This window comes from Callionymus lyra, chromosome 10 (genome assembly GCF_982586985.1).
Source record: "Callionymus lyra chromosome 10, fCalLyr1.hap1.1, whole genome shotgun sequence".
In the NCBI taxonomy this organism is placed as follows: domain Eukaryota; kingdom Metazoa; phylum Chordata; class Actinopteri; order Syngnathiformes; family Callionymidae; genus Callionymus; species Callionymus lyra.
This window is the reverse complement of record NC_141827.1, coordinates 12,616,503-12,638,678: the sequence shown is the minus strand read 5'-3', so window position 1 is coordinate 12,638,678 and position 22,176 is coordinate 12,616,503. Positions and strand designations below refer to the sequence as shown.

The 22,176-nt window shown below is 39.7% G+C and overlaps 1 protein-coding gene across 2 annotated transcripts in view; it reads right to left on the bottom strand.

Annotated features, from left to right (window-relative positions):
- kaznb (kazrin, periplakin interacting protein b) overlaps positions 1-22,176 on the bottom strand; it is a 120,426-nt gene that overhangs the window by 76,946 nt on the left and 21,304 nt on the right. For both annotated transcript variants that reach the window (XM_087800318.1, XM_087800317.1), the window contains one exon: positions 17,606-17,763. In XM_087800318.1, the coding sequence (XP_087656444.1) occupies positions 17,606-17,763 (158 nt within the window). The remainder of the gene's footprint in view (positions 1-17,605; positions 17,764-22,176) is intronic.

The following is a 22,176-nucleotide window of genomic DNA, read 5'->3' as shown; positions in this document are numbered from 1 at the left end:
CATGAGAGGTGGTTAAAGGATGAGTCACTCACTTTTTCATTACATTTTAAATCTGTTTTTCACCTCAGTGAATTGAGACACAGCATCGTAAAAAACACTTTTTAGTTGTCTTCAGCAGCCTGACCAAAATAGTGGTCATGTCAATCAATCGCTTAGTGAGATAAATGACTCCGGTTCAACCCATGTGTGGAGGGACAAAGAGATAACTATGAAAGTGATACATGTGGTGTCGTGAGAGGGATGACTTTTCTGGAACTCCTGAGTTTGTCTTATGTGTCTTGGCCTTTAATAGTATATCGTTTTAACTGTGTATCGTTTTGATTGTTAAAGCTCTTTGTGACCCTGGTCTAGAAAGGCACTTTACAAATAACCCTTACTTACTTACTTACTTACTAATTGAAATAATAGATATAACAATTAGACCTAAACATTACAAAACCTAATCTAGGAAATCAGGGGATTTGAGGGTCTTTAGATGTTCATTTTCTAAACCTCACACTGTGCATTTAATAAAGACACAAAGCTGATACTCAATATTACGATTCTACAGGATGATTGTCCAAAAGCAGAGTTACAGTTTGGTATTTTAAAAAAATACTTCCAAAGAAGAGGTTACCACTGTAAACAATTAGCCATATAACACAAGCAGAAACTCATATAATATCTATCTATATCATATATAGGATTTTAAATAGTTTAACGTATCATGCTAATCACAAGTAACTCAGCTTATTTCTATTGATAAAATATTTTGTATTAATAAATTATTTACATCATTTAAGAATATCGTGATGCTGTGACTGTGAATGGAACAATGTTTGTTAGAGATCAGTGCTGGCAAAATACATTTCCTCAGGGCTCAGATTTTATAGAGTGGCTTTTATGTGGGGCAATCAAGCACAAATAAAGGAGTGGAAAGTATAAAATCATGGAATAAAATCAAGCTAAATATGATAAAATTATTAGTTTATTGTGCTTTATATATAACTTTTTTGCTATCAGATATAAAATTACTATTTTCCAAATAGTTTTTTACAGTCACTTAAATCTTTATGAGGGCAAAAAAAACTCAAAAGTGACAAGATTTATTAAACTCATTCTTCTAATAAAACACTGAAGAGACACTGGTTCAGTGTTTAATGAACTGAATAAAGGCGTCTCCTATAAACTACTCTCAAATAAAGACCATTTTTATAAAAGCTGCCTCGTCTCTCATCTTTGTCTGGGTCTCCACACATCCATACAAATGTTGCACAATGGCGTCATAATAGTAGTTGTGAGAGAAGATCCATATCAGCAGTAGCATGTTCCTCCATGTCATGTGACAGCAGATCATTATCAGCGTCTAGACAGCATTGTCCCGGATTCGTGCCCCGGCCTTGAATCCCAGCTGATGGGCAGTAGGACTAACACAGCCTGGCCTGGAGTCCACACCGAGGTGAGGGTCAGTGTGACTCTAGCTTCTCTGCCAGGGACATCAATTCTTCGTTTGTGCGTGACTCACCCTGGGAAACACAGGCTGTGCACGGCCGGGAACGCCAGAAAATAAATGATTGTAGGGTCAACGATCAGAACCAGCCCCAGAATTATACAACTGCTGACACACCATCCTCTCGTGTCACTGACACCGTCAGAACTTAACGCCGGTCGTCCGCTCGCTTACTTGATGATGCTAATTGAAAGTTTAATTCAGTGGGAAAACATTGCGCAGTAACACAAAAGTATTGATGAATGGAAGCCACTGGAGTCTGCACAGTTTAATTGAATATCGACTGATCCTCCATGCGGTTAAATCCTCTTTTGTCCCCGTAGATAAATCAAATTATACTTTTCAGCTAATAATTCCGGTCATATTCAAGATTTCCTTTTTCCGCAACTCATCACACAAGTGGAAAATAACCACTGGACACTAATAAGTGTACACACTACGAAGAAATATTCACTTTTAATTGCATGTGATGGATCCAAAGCAGAAGACCGTGATGAAAATTCAAATACGACCAATTTTTATTACATTTAAACCATGTGTATTCCAAACTAACGGATAGAAAACCCCCCTGATATGAATGATCTGATTGTATTTTAAATAATTATAATAATTTGAGAACACCTTTAGGCAATATTTTCGCAATTTTCCCTCACTACCTCCTTAACAACTGAATGATATTCTGCTCACTTTAGGCCCAACAACAGCGTTCTGAAAAACACAATGGGTGGTGATCAGTCAAATTCAAGAACGAGAGCTGCGGCGCATGCAAGGTCGCGCAGTGGTTAGCACGTCCGCCTCACAACGAGAAGGTTGCAGGTTTGCTTCCAGTTCCGCAGCTGGAGTTGAGGATAATACATGTGACATATGTTTTAATCAAAGTTAGAATTTGCCTTGATCTTCACATATTTTGGTCACGCGACTTTCTTTCAGATCCAAATGCAGCCCTGTCCATTGTTTTATGGGAAGTACACAAATAATATTAAATTAAGCTCAGGCCAATTACAAATCTTATTGGATGATGCATTATTTACGTGACTTATATCCGTCACCGTGTGGTTCGCTGCTGCAACAGCTTCAGACAAAAACAGATTGGAGCAGATGAAGGTGATTGGCTGCACTCTTTCATTCCTACAACTGTACGTCACCAGGACATCCAGGCAGGATCATAGCTGACCCCTCTCACCCGGGACTATCCCCTGGTGAGACTGAGATCGATACGGACCAGAACATCACGTCTGCTGTCCAGATCATGAATATTTAAAATGAAATTAAATGTATTTCATATGCCACCTTATGGTAATGTCATTGAGGGGCACCTAGAAACTTGAAAACATTTATTCAAGGATCCCCCTACTGTTAGAAGAGTGGAACTGCAGACAGTCATGAAAGTAGAAACATAAAACATATCATAACCAAAACATTATGAGATTAAAAAAAAACTTGCCAGTGTACAATCACCATACACTGTAATTTGTTGTGGTGACAGTACAGAATATAAAAATTAAATAATATAAAGTATAATATATAGTTTCATTTATTGTGTTTTTATTTCATTAATCTCTTTTTATTTAATTTTTTATATTCTGTACTGGCACCACAATAAACTACAGTATACAGTGTTGTGTACACTGGCAAGTTTCTTTTTAATCTAATAATGTTTTGGTTATGATATGTTTTATGTTTCTACTTTCATGACTGTCTGCAGTTCCACTCTTCCAACAGTAGGGGAAGCCTGGAATAAATGTTTTCAAGTTTCTAGGTGCGTCTGAATGACCTCATAAATACTGGGTAACTAACCTGAGACATCCGCGGTGTTGTTGAAATTACAATCTGCTGTCGTACTGCACGTTTGTAACCCGAAGGTCTTGGAAGTAGTCGGTCCTCCTCCCATCTCCGCTCGTAACAAACAGCTGGAAGATAATGGTGGCTTGAAACTCTGTGCCAGAGGCCAAGATGAGTATCAAGATAGAGATGTGTCTGGAGGCCTCACGGGGGGGGGGGGATGCTGGGTTGATGACAGCGGTGGGCTACTCTCCAATGACTTTGAATCCAGCGAAAAAGAAAATGACATTCCTCCATCATTCCACATTCTCCTCCCCTGAGCCTCCAGTCTTGCCTCATTCCCCCTCTCCTGCTCCCTGCTGGACGCTCTCTGCGAGGATTCAACGTTCCTTTATTTCAGAATCAGAGTTCAGCTTTTATTGCTAGTGATGTAAACAAAACATAGGATTTATTTGCAATAAGCAATAGAAAAACAGAACCAAGCACCAGGGCGGCCATTCTGCAGCGCCAATATACACTGTATATTTATATATGCTCTAACTGAAACTAGAATACATTGAAGTGCATCATGGGACTTGTATCAGTGTGCAGTGTAATTATCAACTAAATTACAAATCCATTTTTTATTTAATAGATATATTTTTGTTCTTGCACATACTTATGGAATCAACCTTTCATCATTCTGACACATTATTCACACACAGGTGCGGGATCGATGTTTCAGAAAAACTGATTTGTAGGTCGTTTCCTCTGACAATAAACAAGAAAAACATCACTTTCCATAAATCTTTTTTTTTTTTTGCAGCTCTCGGCGACAACCAGATCAATGGTCTGATTTACGACACACACCTTGTATTTACATTGTGATGGTTCTTGAGATGCAAGCAGGTTCGACTTCAGCTCCAGCGGATGCACTGGAAATAGAAAGATAGTCTTTCTAGGTGAAGAGTTTGGATGTTACTGAAGTTATTTTGGAGACTGCGCTCAAGAGTGGTGTAATCAAGCAGATGACAATGTTATGTAATGTTGAAGCCGTTGAAAATGATTTTTTCACGCACTTCCTAACTTTCAATCGTATTCTTGGGCTACTTATATCCAAAATATTCATTATCTTATTGATGCTATTTATGAATCATCTTCATATTTATCTTCCTCTTCTATTAATTCCCTCATTGCTTTCCTTACTGCCAACAAAAATACCACATGGTATCAAGAAATTGTTAAAACTAAATCTACTTTTCGAGCACTTCAATACATGAGGGGTGCAATGTTTTTGCCAAGACAGTAATTTTCGACAGCCCTTTATTTTTATTTGGCTGTGAAATAATATTTAATTTTTTTCCATAATTTTTTTAAACCTTTTGTTGTTTATAGTTTAATAAATTGTGTTTAAAATAAAAATAATTCCATTTTTTATTTACAAGTCACATTAAACAATTCACAATGTTTATTCATTTTTTGTTGCAACTAAACTAAGGCCACTAGGTTACGGCAGTCATTAGATCCTCTGTGGCTAAATGTACAATGAAATCCTGCCAAATCCTGCCGTTGACTGAGGACTAGAGGATACAGCTGAATGCAGTTTTAAGCTGAAGTTTGAAAATATTTGGGATTCAAAACCAATTAAACCAGTTACGACTTTGTCAAGAGTCAATACGCCTGTAATAATTGCAACGCCAGAGTCAAGTACTCCGATAATACCACAAATATACCTATGTTGCTACAGTTTCACAATACATAACAATTTATAATATTGCTGTTCTTGTGTTGTGATACGAATCGTTTCGCCAGATTCTTGCCAATATACAGACATACAATAAAGCTTCATCCTCTATGTCAATACAGGATAATAATTTGTTTCTATCCTCTTAAGTAAACTTTTCCCATTGGTATAGAAACTTTCAATACCTATACTTCCTATGCTATTTTTAAAAGTGATAATAACCACCATCAGTTTCGACCTTGTTAAACTTATGTATGCACATTGAAAAAAAAGATGTTCATACGAGAGGAAAAAAAATGTTTATATATGAAATTAATTTTTGATTTGTACTATTCTTAGAACCAGTGTTTGATAAAACATTCAAGATTCTTTCAATAATCTAAGATAATCACACCAAAAAATCTATTAAAATATTAGTCAATCTTTTTTATGTTGCATTTTATAAAGACTTATAACCTTAACAAAATATTTATTCTTACTCAGTGAGATTTGAGAGATATTTCAACAGAATCCACTTCATTTTTGATCAAAATATTGGTAAGAATGCTGCAGATTTATTAAATATTTTAACAACAACATGGTGGTCTGGTAGTTGTACAGTAAGACACTAAACATTATATCCAGAGGCATTAAAGGTGATGGCTGAAGAAAGTTGACATTATAATTATTATTATAGACATAGATCATAAAGATAAACTAAATTATTAAAAAAAACAAAACAGAACAGAGATACATTCTACCAAATTATCACAAACATATACAAATACACAGACTGCAGGGGGGATCCACTCCTCCACACACATCTTCTCTAGATCAGTCAGGTTTCTGGGCTGTCGCTGAGAAACACAGAGTTTCAGCTCCCTCCAAAGATTTTCAATTGGATTTAGGTCTGGAGACTGGCTAGGCCACTCCAGAACCTTGATATGCTTCTTACGAAGCCACTCCTTGGTTTTCCTGGCTGTGTGCTTTGGGTCATTGTCATGTTGGAAGATCCAGCCACGACTCATCTTCAATGATCTGACTGGGGAAAGAGGTTGTTCCCCAAAATCTCACAATACATGGCTGCAGTCATCCTCTCCTTAATACAGTACAGTCGTCCTGTCCCATGAGCAGAAAAACACCCCCAAAGCATGATGCTACCACCCCCATGCTTCACAGTAGGGATGGTGTTCTTGGGATGGTACGCATCATTCTTCTTCCTCCAAACACGCTTAGTGGAATTATGACCAAAAAGGTCCATTTTGGTTTCATCTGACCACAAAACTTTCTCCCATGACTCCTCTGGATCATCCAAATGGTCATTGGCAAACTTAAGACGGGCCTTAACATGTGCTGGTTTAAGCAGGGGAACCTTCCGTGCCATGCATGATTTCAAACCATGACGTCTTAGTGTATTACCAACAGTGACCATGGAAACGGTGGTCCCAGCTCTTTTCAGGTCATTGACCAAGTCCTGCCGTGTAGTTCTGGGCTGATTCCTCACCTTTCTTAGCATCATTGAGACCCCACGAGGTGATATCTTGCATGGGGCTCCACTCCGATCGAGATTGACCGTCATGTTTAGCTTCTTCCATTTTCTAATGATTGCTCCAACAGTGGACCTTTTTTCACCAATTTCTCCGTAGCCCTTTCCAGCCTTGTGGAGTTGTGCAATTTTGTCTCTGGTGTCTTCGGACAGCTCTTTGCTCTTAGCCATGCTGAATGTTTGGGTCTTACTGATTGTATGGGGTGGACAGGTGTCTTTATGCAGCTAACAACCTCACACAGGTCCATCTGATTCAGGATAATACAGTGGAGTGGAGGAGGACTTTTCAAGGCGGACTAACAGGTCTTTGAGGGTCAAAATTCTAGCTGATAGACAGGTGTTCAAATACTTATTTTCAGCTGTATCACACAAATAAATTGTTAAAAAATCATAGATAGTGATTTCTGGATTTTTCTTTTAAGATTATCTCTCACACAGTGGACATGCACCTACCATGAACATTTCAGACCCCTCTATGATTTCTAAGTGGGAGAACTTGCAAAATAGCAGGGTGTTCAAATACTTATTTTCTTCACTTATATATATATATATATTTTTTAAAAAAACAAGTCAAATTAAAATGTCGGGAATCGAACCGGCAAAAACCTCAAGTAGTCAAACTTCCTAAAATGCTACCAACTAAGCTAGCTGACCTGATGTGCTGATGAGAATGTTTATCATGTTTCCAAAATCTATGGCCAGATATGATAATGTATTTTACATTATTTTGTTGAACTAGCCTAAGTCAGAAGGTCTATGAATGAGCCTGCTGGCCTTTATTTATTTATTTTAACGCTACAAGTGGAAACTTCGCTAAAGCCTGCTCTAATTCATTTCTATCTACTTTAAGCTAATCAGCGACGGCGACGTGTTAATGTCGTAATGGCTTTGATAGCAGCTCAGCAGTGTAAGGATGATCTCTCACAGTTGTCAAACTAATCCTCAGACACACATCAGCGTATTGATTCTGTTCTTCAGTCATTATGCTGGAACAGAGCAACACAGGACGTTGGTGGAAGTGACAGAGTGGAGCGCAGCACTGCAGCACCGCCGCTGACAGGCCCGCTGAGGCGGAGAAATAACTGCAGTTCAGATTAATCCCCACGAGAGCTGTTCTCGGTACAGTGTATTGATAAGGAGCTTATCCCCGCGCCTGTAAAGGTACATGTGCAGCATCTATTGATCGAGAGTCTCAGACTCCACAGCAGCATCGACCCGGGAGAAGACAAAAATCACTCCATCACCGCTTTATCTCTGTCCTCTGGCAGCTACTCTGTATTCTCCACGTTTGCCTTTCTTCAATTTTCCACGCGTCTAAGTGACGTCTTGCAGTCGGTCTTATCGAGAGACAAACCCTGCAGGCGGGAAAAATGTTCTGGTCTCATTTTTAGCTCTTTAGTCGAGAGGCGTGTTGCATCTGGTTATGAAAAACCATTTCAACAGAAGCATATCTATAATAAGGTGCCTGCTAGATAATAAGTTTAAGAAAGTAGACTTTCTTTTATCTCGTTCTGACACATTTTAGCTGTATATTAAATTAATTAAAAAACAATTTGCTCATCAGACATAATCCCTTCATTCTTACTTCAACAATCTTTTCTTTTTCTTTTTTTTAAATAAAAATCTATTAAAATATTAGTCAATCTTTTTTATGTTGCATTTTATTAAGACTCATAAGACTAACAAAATGTTTTTTTTTCAGGAAGTTTTACTCAGTGATATTTTAGAGATATTTCAACAGACTCCGCTTGATTTTTGATCAAAATATTGGTAAGAATGCTGCAGATTTATTAAATATTTATTAACATCTAGCGCAAAAGTTTTCCGGAGGCGTAAATTAAAAGTAGAAAGAAAAAGCATTCTGGTGATAAGCAACTCAACATGGTGGTCTGGTAGTTGTACAGCAAGATACTAAACATTATATCCAGAGGCATTAAAGGTGATGGCTGAAGAAAAGTTGACATTATTGTTATTATTATACTCTGACATAGATCATAAAGATAAACTAAATGATTTAAAAAAACAGAACAGAGATACATTCTACCAAATTATCACAAACATAACAAATACACTGCAAATAAACAATAATAATTACAATATATACAGTATATATATAAAAAATGTCAGTAATCGAACCGGCAAAAACTTCAAGTAGTCAAACTTCCAAAAATGCTACCAACTAAGCTAACTGACTGATCAATGAAAAATTAGTTTATCAGTGTGAATAATTCTACAAACTGATCAATGTTTATGATTATTTTAACTGTTTAATTTTTAACTAAAAAATAATAAATAAAAGATAAAAAGGTAAATAAATTGAAATAAAAATCCAAATAGGTGGGAGGGCGGCGCCCCAGCATGCTCTATGGGTCAGCCGCCACTGGACTTTAAGAAGAATCTGGCTCGCTCGAACCTTTATTTGCTAAAAATCTAACCAGCTGACATCCTTTTAAAATAAACTGAACTGAACTGACCGACAAGTAAAATGACAAACCCTCTACTGCCATGTTCCTGTAGAGATATCTTAGTTTTGTAATTCTAATAAGTACTTCCCCCTTCAGCATCAATGTTCCTTATCAATTATGCTAGTGTATTAGCTGATGCTAGCTGGTGCTTATATACAGTATATATAACTGTTCGTTGTAACCAGGTCCATCTGGTGTCACCTTGCATTAGCTAACAAACACAAATCTAGCTCAAACTGTGTGGTTTCTATCTTTTTTATTCCTTGATGGAAATTCACACGTAAAGCTTGAAATCCTTTCTCTGCTGGTGATTGAAAAATAATGACAAGGACACCAGTAATAATCATTTAAAATCTCTGCACTTCTGGCTCAGAGCCGAGCCAGCGAAGAGGACAATGACTCATGTTTACACCTGCGACCAGAAGTAAACATACTGGCTAAATGTGTGCAAATAGTCCATTTACACTCCAGCAACACCGAGCCTCGCAGCGCTTCTATCAAATTGGCATCGTATGGACGGACAACGGCGCGGTCGACGACTTAATCGCCTCCCTGGTGCACTTCACAACCACCAGATTCAAATATTTTTTTGTGAGATCATTAAAGCTCCATCTGCTCTTCAATAAGTATTCATGACCGACAAGAGTGGCTCTCCACAGAGTTGTAAAAGAGACACACACCATTATGCACGAGGACGGCCATCACCAAACCCTGTAAAAACACATTCTCGTGGAAAACAATGACAAAACAAAAGTGTGCCGAGGCAGAACGTCCGCCCCAGCCAGCGGCATGTGTAGATCACAAGAGGAGGACATCATTATTGAATACTAACGAGAGCGGGTGAAGTCGGAATTACTCATGTTGACAGCCTGGTATTGGGTTTTCATTAGGAAGTACATCTTCTACTTTTCTGATCTCATTGTGTTGCTCTCCAGATGTTGGCTTATATTATACGAGGGTTACTCACGCCGGTGGTGGAGACGAGATGGAAAATACATTTGAGACTCAAATGACCAAAAAGGGGTACGAGAGAAGAGTGTAATTGGATGTACTTCCATTTTTAACAGGGGATTCTTCGGAGTTTGTTCTTCCCTTAAATACTTCACTGACAGTTCAGTGGTCTATGTTCTGATTTCCAAGACATTTTGTCGAGCGGTTTGAAAGTCTAAAAGATTCACATACATACGCTGTAGATAAATAAACTGCATAAGTTGAGAGAGGGGAGGAAAATGCTGAATGGAAACAGTGGGAACTCCAACCTGAAACAGAGGATGACACGGACTATAGGTGTCAAACTGATCCAGAAAAGGGCCGAGACGGTGCAGGTTTTGGATCCAACCAGTCAAGCACATACGGTTGAACCAATCAGGCATCTGAAGACAGTAATCAATTCATTGCCAGTCAGGTGTTGCTTGTTTAAGCCGACTACTGATTGGTTAACTCATGTGTGCTTGACTGGTTGGAACAAAAACCTGCACCGTCTCGGCCCTTTTCTGGATCAGTTTGACACCCCTACCCGGGCCTAAGTTATCGATTGTGTAGCTTTAACCAGGGGAGACCAAGAACGATAGGGGAGCAGTAAAAGGAAGGACTGAAAGGCAGCGATAGGGTGAGGCTAGTTTCTCATAGGTCGGGGATAATCCAGCCTAGTTAGGGGTAGGGACAGAGACGTGCAAGGTCTTCGTCTACGTCAACGACCAGCACCAGTTCATGAGGACTTCATGGTGGATCGAGACTAGAGTCAGGGCGGCTTGAAATATGACTACGATTAAGTCTAAATCAACGCTGGATAATGTGACCTGACTGCTCAGAGCAGAGACAGAGCTAACAGGGGGAGACGGTGACGCCCCACTTCAGGAACAGGACGGGCATGGTGGAGGTTTGAGCTCCAGTTGCGTTACCTCAGGAGGAACAAACTCAGAGTAGGGGAGGGTAAAGAAGAGGGTTAGGAAATGTTGTTGGGTTCTGGCTATTCTTTTCTCTCGTCATAGGACAACAAGGTTCATCAGCTCATCGTGAGAATCAGCCGGCAGATAACGAATCTCTTCACAGTCTCACAATAAAAGCAGATCTCAAGGCTACATCCTCCAGCCATTGTACCAAGCCAGGATTCAAAAGCGAGGGGGGGAGAAATCCTAAACCAGGGCATTAGATCTGCAGTGTCCAATTCGCTGGCGTGAATCAGAGGAGGCATTTCTGGATGGTAAATGGAATACCTGACTCATTTTCGGGGGGTGTCTACGGCAGGCAAGGGGGACCTGCTCTCCTCCGAATAAAAGCTACTTTAGCTCCGTCGTTAGACTAGAAAATGGGTTTTGAGATGTGACAATATATTTAGAAACACATTTATTAATATGTCAATTTAATAACCAGAGACTGTTTTCTAAAAATCAAAATGTAGATCAACAAATGAGTGAATGTAGAAGCAAACCCATCATTAACTGTGTCTGTTGTGTGGGGCTGTGAGTCTTTACATGATTTGGATAGAATAAACAAACGAAACAAGGGCAAAACATTACGTTGAACTTTTATTTGATTGTATAAAAAAGGATTTTTTAATTTACATTTTATTCAAAGATTCTTAATATAAATGATCAAACAGCTGTCAATTTTCAAATGCAAAGGATTGGACGAGGCAGTCATGCGACTTGCAACAATGACAGTAATGAGGTTTTTGCTTTGCTAGTCGCATTTGCTATCAGCAAGCATCAAACCAACAACCCTCAGCTCACACGGTTCTGCTGAGAGGTCTCAACAGGTTAACCTGGTGTGCAGCAGGTCGTGCAGCCCACACTCGATCCCTGCAACAACACAACACTTGGCACACAGTACCACAATCTTCAATCAAGTCCTGAAGAATCACGGCAATTTATAACAAGTTTTGAAGAACTTCACCACAAGAAACAAGGACCACGGGCTGTTTATGCGTTTGTTCAGTGCAGAGCCACTCCAGAGGTCTTTCAGCGTGAAATTAGATTCCATTAAATGATGCTAATGTGGCCCGTGGACTGACATCAAAATGAAGGAAGAGGTTTTTAATCTCAATTGGATTTTTTTTTTAACCGGTTAAATAAAGGATTGAAGAAAATAAAGAAAATGAACAGAATTGAAATGGGAGTTAGAGTAAATCTTCTGTCCAGGGACCCGTTTATGTGTCAGGATTAGATACGGAGAGCTGTTTAATTAGATTAAAGCAGATTATATCTAGATTACACAGGTGTTTACAGGTCTCAACCATCATCACCACTGACTCTGGCTGTGGCAAAGTGATACTAGTTCTAAAGACAAACTACTTATTACTTATTTATTATTATTAACTATCATTATTATCACAAGCTTGTGCATTCATTCAAGTAAAAATATGTGTACAAATGTACTTTTGTAAAGAGTTTGGAAGCCAGTATAGAAACAGAAAATTAAAAGTGTCCACAGAAGTATACCGGAGAGCAGCAGGTGCTACCCGGCCCGACTCCTCACTGTGATTGCTTCTGGCAGAGAATCAGATAGAAGCGAAAGTCATTTATATTTCCTACGCCAGCTCACAAGCTGTGCAACAGCGGAGCTTTTAAATCTCCTCTAAGGTCGGCGGGGAACTCTACGGCTTTGATAACAAGCACCTCAACTTTGATCTGGCTTACTCCCTTCCCCTCGGAAGATATCCGACCTCTGGTACCAGTTTGAGGGTTTGCGGTGAACACGGTGCGGCAGCTGCTGGCCAGAAATGGAATTTAAAAGACCAACATTTTTTTTAAAGATGAGTGGTATCGACTGTTTCCGTCTGAATTATTCACCGGGAAAAAAAAAGTTGCTGAAAATGTGGACTGACGTGCTTTTGAGGATCCACTTGCTGGGGATACTCACACCGTTCAAAGTATGCTATGAGGGAAATAATACTGGAAAAGTATTGTTCTCCTATTATTTACCCTGAGGACTTTTTTTTTCCAAGATGTTTCCATCATATGAAGATTCAACGGTGTATATGTCGTCACTGTCTATGATGTGCTAAACTCTACTCTTTCGTTTATTTATTTGAAAACGTGTTCCAATTAGCACACAACAACACAGAACAAGAACACAGTTTATATTAAAAGAAAGTGCAAGATTTCATCAATCTAAGTCTAAAGATAAAAAACATAGACAAAAGAAAAATAACAAAGACAAAGGATACAAAGATTAACATGGAATAGAATCATCCTTTCACTCCACTCCTGCCCCCAAACTCTTCATTTCTCATCTTTATTAATGTGAACAAACAAAAACAGCATCAGTTGAAGAAACTACTCAAGTTACAGTTTTTTATAGATGGATTAGATAGATAGATGCCCCCAAACTCTGAATTAAACAGCCTAATAGCACGAGAAAGGAATGAGTCCCTGAGTCTATTAGTGTTGCATCATGGGAGGAGCATTCATGCTCCATCTGCTTCTCTGCTCACTGATGACAGTGTTCAGAGGATGACTGTCATCGTCCAGGATGGACAGTAGTTTTTCCAGCTGGACTCACTGGTGACAGTAGTTTTTCCAGCTGGACTCACTGGTGACAGTAGTTTTTCCAGCTGGACTCACTGGTGACAGTTGCAGACTTCAGCCAATAGTGTTTTATTTAAATATTTACTTAACTCTAACACTCAGGACTGACCTACCACTGGTGTATTTATCATATATATTTTAACCATGTCACTTGATATTAGAAGGTTTTTCAAGGAGTCACAAGCTGGTGATATTAATTTTAAGTATCCGCAGACTTAAACCCTCGCTGTGGAGTGTCATCGTTATTTCATAATCGGGAGCTAAAAACTAAAATGAAATGAAGGGTCGAGCATTGAAGACTGAGCGAGAATCCATCAGTTCGAACACGCTGGAGTGAAGGGAGCTTGACACGTTGCGAGGGTGCGGTAATACCAGTTCAAAATATCTGAAATTGAGGTGAGCACCTCTAATCTTCCAGGTGAAGTGATCTGGATCTGCTCGGAGAAGGTTCTGCACTGTCTCCATGGAAACGTGAGCAGAACAAAGACACACCTGATTTGAACATCCGGAACCAAAAACCGACAGATGGCTTCTCCGGCTGAGGGACATCGAAGTCTCACAATCTGGGCTTCAAATGCATCACATGTTGAAGGGTTTCCTGTTTAATGTTGTTCCCATGAAAGTAGCTTCTGTGACGGATATTTTGCTTTTGAATAAAATCTTGCTTAATTTGTGTGATGTATTTCATACCAGCCTTCACTTCACGTACAATTTATGTAATTTACAAAAGATAAACAGTCAGTTATGGAGGTTGAATAGACTTTTTGTTATTTCTTCTACATACTCTCACTTTTTACCTTTACCAAAACATCATTTTTACTACTTACTTGAAATAAATGTTCTTACAGTTGTTTTCGTCTTCGTCGTTAATGTTGCTGTTAAAGTTAATACTTCAATAAAGGTTTCATTGTTGTTTTTTGTGATTTTCATTGTTGTTTTTTGTGATTTTCATTGTTGTTTATTGTGATTTTCATTGTTAATTTTGTTTTAAATATTTGTTCATGATATAAGCAAATACTGCTCTTGAACAAATGCTATTATTATAAGGCTAGAGTGTATACCAGCTACATACGGTGAGAGCTGGAGTACTCTTGGTATCATGAAGGCGCCTTGTTGCTACTTTTGGAAGTGCTCAAATATTGCCTAAAATATTGTTTAAAATTTGACGATTTCTCAGATATCCCTTTTTAAATGTTATATTTAAAACAAATGTATACACAGTTTTAAACAAAGTACAATTTCCTTTTAAACATTTTCCAAAATATTCTGTCGGTAATATCTTGCGGTTTAGTATTGTGTTCGCGGGACAGTAGGCTCTGTTTCTAAATGTATTTTAAATAAAGATACAATCAAACGTCTGCCTTGGCAAAACCTTCCCAGCTACAGTGCTATCATGAATACAAAACTGTGTTATTTCCCCCAAATCTATGGTTTCTTAAGGTTCCTGTGACAGCCATAATCGTCCCGATTTCAAATCTGTCTCTGATGACTGACAGCTGCCAACAGACGTGAGACCGATTTAAAGACCGTAGCTTCTTAAATAGTGCAAGCTCAGCATTAAAAAAGACCTCAGGCTCATTTGGAGGATGATGGAGAATTGAACTCAACACGGACAGAATGTTCAATCACACGACTTATTCTTGTTTACTCTTGCTCACCGTCACGTCTACACTGACAAATTGTTTTCTTAAATGTATTCATGTTGCTAAGAGTGTCCACTGTTACCCTAATAATAAACCGTGGGTAACAAAGGAGGTCAAGGATGTCCTTGACAGGAAGAAGGTGGCTTTCAGGAGCAGGGTCAGCACAGCAGGAGGTGAGGCGATGCTTCAGGAGGAGATTTGAGGAGAAACTGAATGGAGAACAAATAAGAGAGTCTGGGATGGTGTTGAAACCATCACTGGACACAAGACCAAGTCCTCTCTGAATGCAGTGGACCCATGGAGAAGGCAAACCGTCTCAACATCTTTTTCAACAGGTTTGAGCAGGTCATCTCACCCTCACTGCAGCCCGCCTCAGAACCTGCCCCACCTTCCTGTGCTACCCTCAGCTCCAAACAACTGCTTCCCAGCATCACCTCACTCCAGGTACACGATGTACTTCGGAGGATTCGACCAGGGAAGGCTGCTGGTCCTGACAAGGTGTCTGCTCGACTGCTAAACACCTGCGTTGCTGAACTAGCTGAGCCGCTCCAGCATATCTTCAACTTCAGTCTACAGCTGGGGAAAGTAACAACCCTGTGGAAGACTTCCTGTATTGTTCCAGTCCCGAAAAAGATCCGACCAAATGAGCTGAACGATTACAGGACGGTGGCACTGACTTCTCAGCTCGTCTCAGCTGTCCTCCAGAAGTATGCTGACAACACTGCCATTGTTGGATGCATCATGGACAACAGTGAAGAGTCTGATACGTGACTTTGTGGACTGGAGTGAGAGGAACCACTTGCAGCTGATCACCTCAAAGACCAAGGAGCTGGTCTTGGACTTTGGGAGGTCCAGGACAAAGCCACGTCCAGTGTCCATCAGAGGTGACGAGGTGGAGATAGTTGACAACTATAAGTACCTCGGTGTTTGGATGGACAGTAAACTGGTCCTGCAACACAGACCATGTGTATAACAAAGTTCAGAGTAGACTGTACTTTCTGAGGAGGCTTCGATCATTTAACATCTGCAGGAAGCTCATCTACATGTTCTACCAGTCTGTGGTGGCCAGTGTCCTGTTCTATGCTGTGGTGTGCTGGGGTGGGAATGTTTCCAAGAGGAGTGTCGACATCCTCTGAACACTGTCATCAGTGAGCAGAGAAACAGATGGAGCAAGAATGCTCCTCCCCAAATGCAACACTAATAGACTCAGAGACTCATTAATTTCTCGTGCTATTAGGCTGCTTAATTCTGAGTTTGGGGGCAGGAGTGGAGTAAAAGGATGATTCTATTATATGTTAATCTTTGTATCCTTTGTCTTTGTTATTTTTCTTTTGTCTATGTTCTTTATCTTTAGACTTAGATTGATGAAATCTTGCACTTTTTTAAATATAAACTTTGTTCTTGTTCTGTGTTGTTGTGTGCTAATTGGAAAAAACAATTTCCCAAAGGAGACCTCTATAGGGATCAATAAAGTTGACACACATTTTTTTGATTTACACAAAGCAAAGTTTATATACATCAGCGTTCACTTCTTAAGATAATACTTGCATGAAAAGTTCAGCGCGTTTATTGCGAGTGCAACCAAATGGCTGTGAATAATCTACATTTTGTCACCTCTTCAGAAGGAAGGAGGGATGGATGGAGAGCTGAAGGATGCGGACGTGCTGCCAGGCTCAGACGATGCAGCTGTCAACAGAATCGATCGTGGATTAGACAAACATATCGCCTCTGCAACCGTGGGTTACCATAAACACTCCTGCTTTGTCCTCGCAGACAGTCGGGATGATTGACAGACTGGCAGAAAGCGAGCGTGCCAAGTTATGAGCGCATCGGCTGGTATCAACAAGGTCAGCTGGCAGGAGAATCGATGGTGTTGACTGGTGTCAGACCATTTCACATCTCCAGCAAACTTTCTTGACTCGGAATCAGTTGCTGAGGCAACGGCTCGGAAATCGCAGGACTTTCCATCCGTCATTGGTTCTTGGCCTGTCGGGCCTTTCACACTCGTCGCTAGTCGCTAGTGAGGTGCTGATAACAAGGGATGTATAGTCAGCCATCATTACACTTGCATATGGTCATCCTACAGAACTACTTAAAATCTGTGTTCTTTCTCATTGTTTCCTTCATCCTACCTATGACACCAGAGGGTTGGTTCATTCACTGCACGAATATTTCCATCACTTCATTAATCAAGTGACAAATCGACGAAGATGTGACCCGTCAATCATCCTTTTGAAGATATAAATCAGCTCCTAACAAGGATGACTTGATACATTGATTTCCTGTACCTTCCCCAGGGATCAATGAAGGTGTATCCCTGCTTCAGTGCGCCTCCAGCAAAGCATTGTTGCTAAAAAGTCGACTTAATCCGTCTTTGCACCGTGAAAAGCCTGCAGGATCGGGACCAGCATGCACCCGGGATGACCCTTCGACCTGATGTGTGAAGTACCTGAGCATCCATGAGCAGGTGTCTCATCAGGGTCATGGACTTTCTCAAAGTGCCTCTCTCAGCGGGCATGAAGGTCTCCTCCTCATCGGCCAGGTCACATGGTCTGGTCACCATGAACTGAGCGATCTGGTCGTTCAGGCTGTTGAGAGATTGAACCGCTGAAGAAGAAGAAGAAAAAGATCCAATTAGAGCCCGACATGACAACAGTGACAGATCTCTGAGAAGATTTTATCTCTCTCAGCTTAACAGAAACAAAATGTTACAGACTGGAAATCATTGTCATGCAGAACTCTTGTCTCTCCTCCCTGCATACATTTGCTTTGCGACCAAAGCATCATTAGACGGAAACATCAGAACCTCGGTGCCAGTTTTTTTGTTGCCGCAATATTCAGATTATTCCAGGACAAACTTTGTTATGTGTTTAACATTTTACGGTTGATGTCGGAGTCAAACTCAAGTAACAGTAGAGTCAGAAATTCTGATTATTTACATTTCTGAGCTTGCAACGTAACGGTGTCAGGAGCTTTAACTGTTTCTGTACACTATGACCCAGAAACACTCCTTCCAACATCATGCTACGTAAGGTGGCCAAGGAAGAAGGTAAGTTCTAGACCAGTGGTTCTTAACCTGGATTCGATCAAACCCTAGGGGTTCGGTGAGTCGATCTCAGGGGTTTCATCAGAGCCTCCGCCGCGGAGGTTCGGAAAAACACCAGAATTATGGTGTAAATTCGTGATGACACGCTACACTACTTGGCCAATCAGTGCCGAGGGGAATTTAGTGCGCTCAGTAGTCAACGTGTGACTGTCGTGGTAGTACGTCATGTGATTTCTTTGTAAATATTTTAATCCATACTAACTATGTCGGACAAAAGAAGAAAGTGGTCGAATATATACAACATGGATTCACATGTATCACGGAACTGATGGTAGTGAGCGTCCTGTCTGCATGATTTGCAACGCCAAGTTGCGCAACTCTAGTCTAGCACCGGCAAAACTAAAGGAACACTAAGAGGGGTTCGGTGGATGCGCATATGAAACTGGTGGGGTTCGGTACCTCCGACAAGGTTAAGAACCACTGTTCTAGACGGATATTAAAAAAACAGATATAATGATACTATTTAAATACCTAATTTCCCGAAGGATCTCCAGAGGGATTAATAAAGTATTTCTATCTAATTTCTCTTCACAGAAAAAGTGAAAGAATCGAGGGAATGGACGAAGCATCTCTGCAACCACTGGCTTTACAATGATTTGTTTGTTACTGGGTTATAACGGTCAGTTTACAGTGTTAGAGAAAAGGCTTCACACTGTCGTGATTGTTAGTTCCACCATCACGTCGACACAATGGGGAGCCATAGAAAAAGCATGATATAGACGATGAAGACGATCATTTTAAGGACTACCGGAGGCTGTGTCTGCTGGAAACTCATTTTCACTTTGGGCACGAGGAGCAAGTGAGACGACTAACTGACAGCTGTCAAGGTTGGGTTGAGCGTTCACAGATTTGTCACTTCGACTGCGAAGGATAAATAACGCCATCGACGTGTCCTCTTGCATGCTGCGAGGAAGAATGAAACGCTTGTGTGTAATGTCAATGTTCATCACACAATAGATGGTCGTCGACACACACTTGTCTCTGAGCTGATCTTTATGTGTGACACACACTGTGACCCACACAACAGGCTTCTCACAAATGATGCTGCGATAACGCAGCAACTCACCGGGGTTTTGAAATGTCACTGCAATGTAACATGAATCAGCAGACAAAAGGAAGCCAGAGATAGGATTTCCATGTGCTATCACATTTTGCTGCAGCTAAAAGGTTCTCACGCTGGAGGCTTCGCATCATTGCAGACACACCTGGAGCATCTGGAAGTCCACCAGAGCACAAACACCGGATGGTTCAGATATGGAAGTGTCTCTCTGCTGGAGGTAGGAATGTTTCGGCTGCTACATGACGCTCTATGTTATCTCACGTTGTCATTCACCTCCTTTTAATTTTCCTACGGAGCACATTATAAGTACAATGCACACTGTTTAGTATTCTGAGTGCTGATTGGCTGAGTGATTTAGCATCGATTAGCTGTTTAGCATCTGATCACCCATTCAAAATATTCAATTTAATGTACATTTCATTTAAATATAAGAAAATTGGCCAATATGTCAATCAATTGAATTACATTTTATTTAAAGTGTCATATCTAACAAGGTTATCTCAAGACACTTAAGACTATATTGGAGAAAAAAAACAGATCCTAGAAACAATGAGTGAATCACAGCGTGTTAGTGGCAGAGGAAAAACTTTCTTTTATAAGACAGAAACCTCGAGCAGAACCAGACTCGGTCAATATACCTAAATGAATTAGGTTGTTTTTTTTTCCAAAAATTTGAGCGACAAAAATTGATAAATATAATGTATATACAATATATAAATATGTAAAATAATGTATTTTATATCAATTTAAGGCAAAATTAGTAGATTGTCATTGTTACATATATATGTTTATTTCACAGTACAGATTGGAATAAAGAAGAATCTGGAATCCTACTACTACAGATTACAGATATCCGAATTTCTCCTATTAGAATTGGAGATTGTCCTGGTAGAATTCCCATTTGTCCTAGGGATCTGAATATTGGAATTCCAATCCTTGTAATACAGTAGTAGGATTCCAGATCCTACTGGATTCCAATCTGTACTCTGACATATTCTTTTACTCCGTCATATAATGGAATTTTCTTTATATTCTTTGCGGCTTAATCCAAGAACGGTCACAGTATAAAATGTGGCCCCTAATGAAATAAAATTCCCCTCCCTGACCCCAGGGGCTCTGACAGAGGAGGAAGATGATGGTAGTAAAGTCCTCAACATGCTAAAGTAAGGTAGAGCGAGAAGAAGGTTTATATTTATAAGACAGTCGCTGCCAACATAAATAACCATCTTAAACATGACCCCACATGAATGTACGATATATATTGAGACGACAAGTTGTAGTTGTTATTCCGGCTCTGGTGAATCATCAGTGATGTGGGCTGCGAGAGAACACTGTGACAAGAGAAGAAAAGAATAAATCACAACAGCTTTTGTGGGGAAAAAAAGCAGCAGCATCCCGACACCAACTGACAACTATAATTACACACATTCGGCAAAAGGTACATTTCAAGTCAACAAAGCTCTTTTCCCTTCTCGTCTCATCTGCACAATTGAAGGTAATCAGCTGAAAATGTGCCTCGCAGATTCCACATGACGATAACGCTCATATCTGGACCTGTGGTTTCGCACTAGACGGAAAAAAAGCATCAAGAAGCAAAAGTAAAAGCATTGAGTATTTATCATGTGACGCTCTAAATCATCCACTCATGCCTCCCTCTGATGATCATTCCTGTGTCATCACGTTCATTCTGTTTCTTCTGGCAGACAGGTGGTCCTGTTGTGTTGCAGGCTTGGGATGCGGACGCCTCATTACAATCTTTGTAGCCACCCACAGGCCCGAGAACAAAATCCACAATCAACTCTAATGAGGCCTGTTGCCGTGCTGTCAGCCTACATGAACGTAATGAGCACAAGTATTTAAAAAAATATAGCACAAGCATAATCCCTCCGCCGGGGAAGGTTCCAGATTCTCAACATGATTAGCTTGTTTGAAAAAATCCTCACAAAAGTGATCCAGGGAGCCTTTGAATGCAAATGGCGTAAATACAACAAGGTCCCAATGGTCTCTGATGGCTTTAAGAATTCACCGGCTGCCTCCGCCGGAGTCATTACACTAAGATCCAAACGTTCCCGCTCCAGCGCAAAGTTACATCAGGAGTCACAACGAGTCTGGTTCTACTCCAGGTTTCTGCTTCTTAAAAGGAAGTATTTATTGTGATTCACTGGGACCTTTTCTTCTTCTGTTTGATACTTTAAAGTGTGAAATAACTCAAGATTTTACACTTAAATTGAATTGCCAGTGTTTAGAATAAGACAAGGAAACAATATCATCTATGAAGGTATGTTATGGTAATGTTTGATGAACAACAGTTTGTAAGAAAACATGTGGTTCAGACAATGATTTAAGGTCTAAATGTATACTATTTGGTGAAAAGAATGAAGCAGTTTCCATTATTTTCTGTCTTCTTTGGCGTTCTGAAATGTTTAAATGAAGAAATAAAAGTTATAGGGAAGTCTCATAAGAAATAGAATATCATTTTAGTTTAAAAAAAATGCCCATTTCAAATGTTAAAAAACCTTCAATTTCAAGTAGTTGTTGGACTTAAATCTAGCGCAGTATCAGAATTATCATTATTATTGATTTTCTGGAGCTCCTTTGTTGTTCTCTGTATTATCTTGATCTTCTAAGTATACATTTCATTAAGTATTGTTTTGACATTTTAAGCGCTTTGTGACCCTGGTCTAGAAAAGCGCTGTATAAATATAATTTACTTACTTATTTACTTACAATTATATTTCTTAGAATAGTTAAATTGACACAAGATGACGGGAAAAAAAAGCCAATTTGCCGAAGAAAAAATGTATTTATGAGTAGCACAATAATAAACAGTTAAATATATACTTTAAAAGATCAA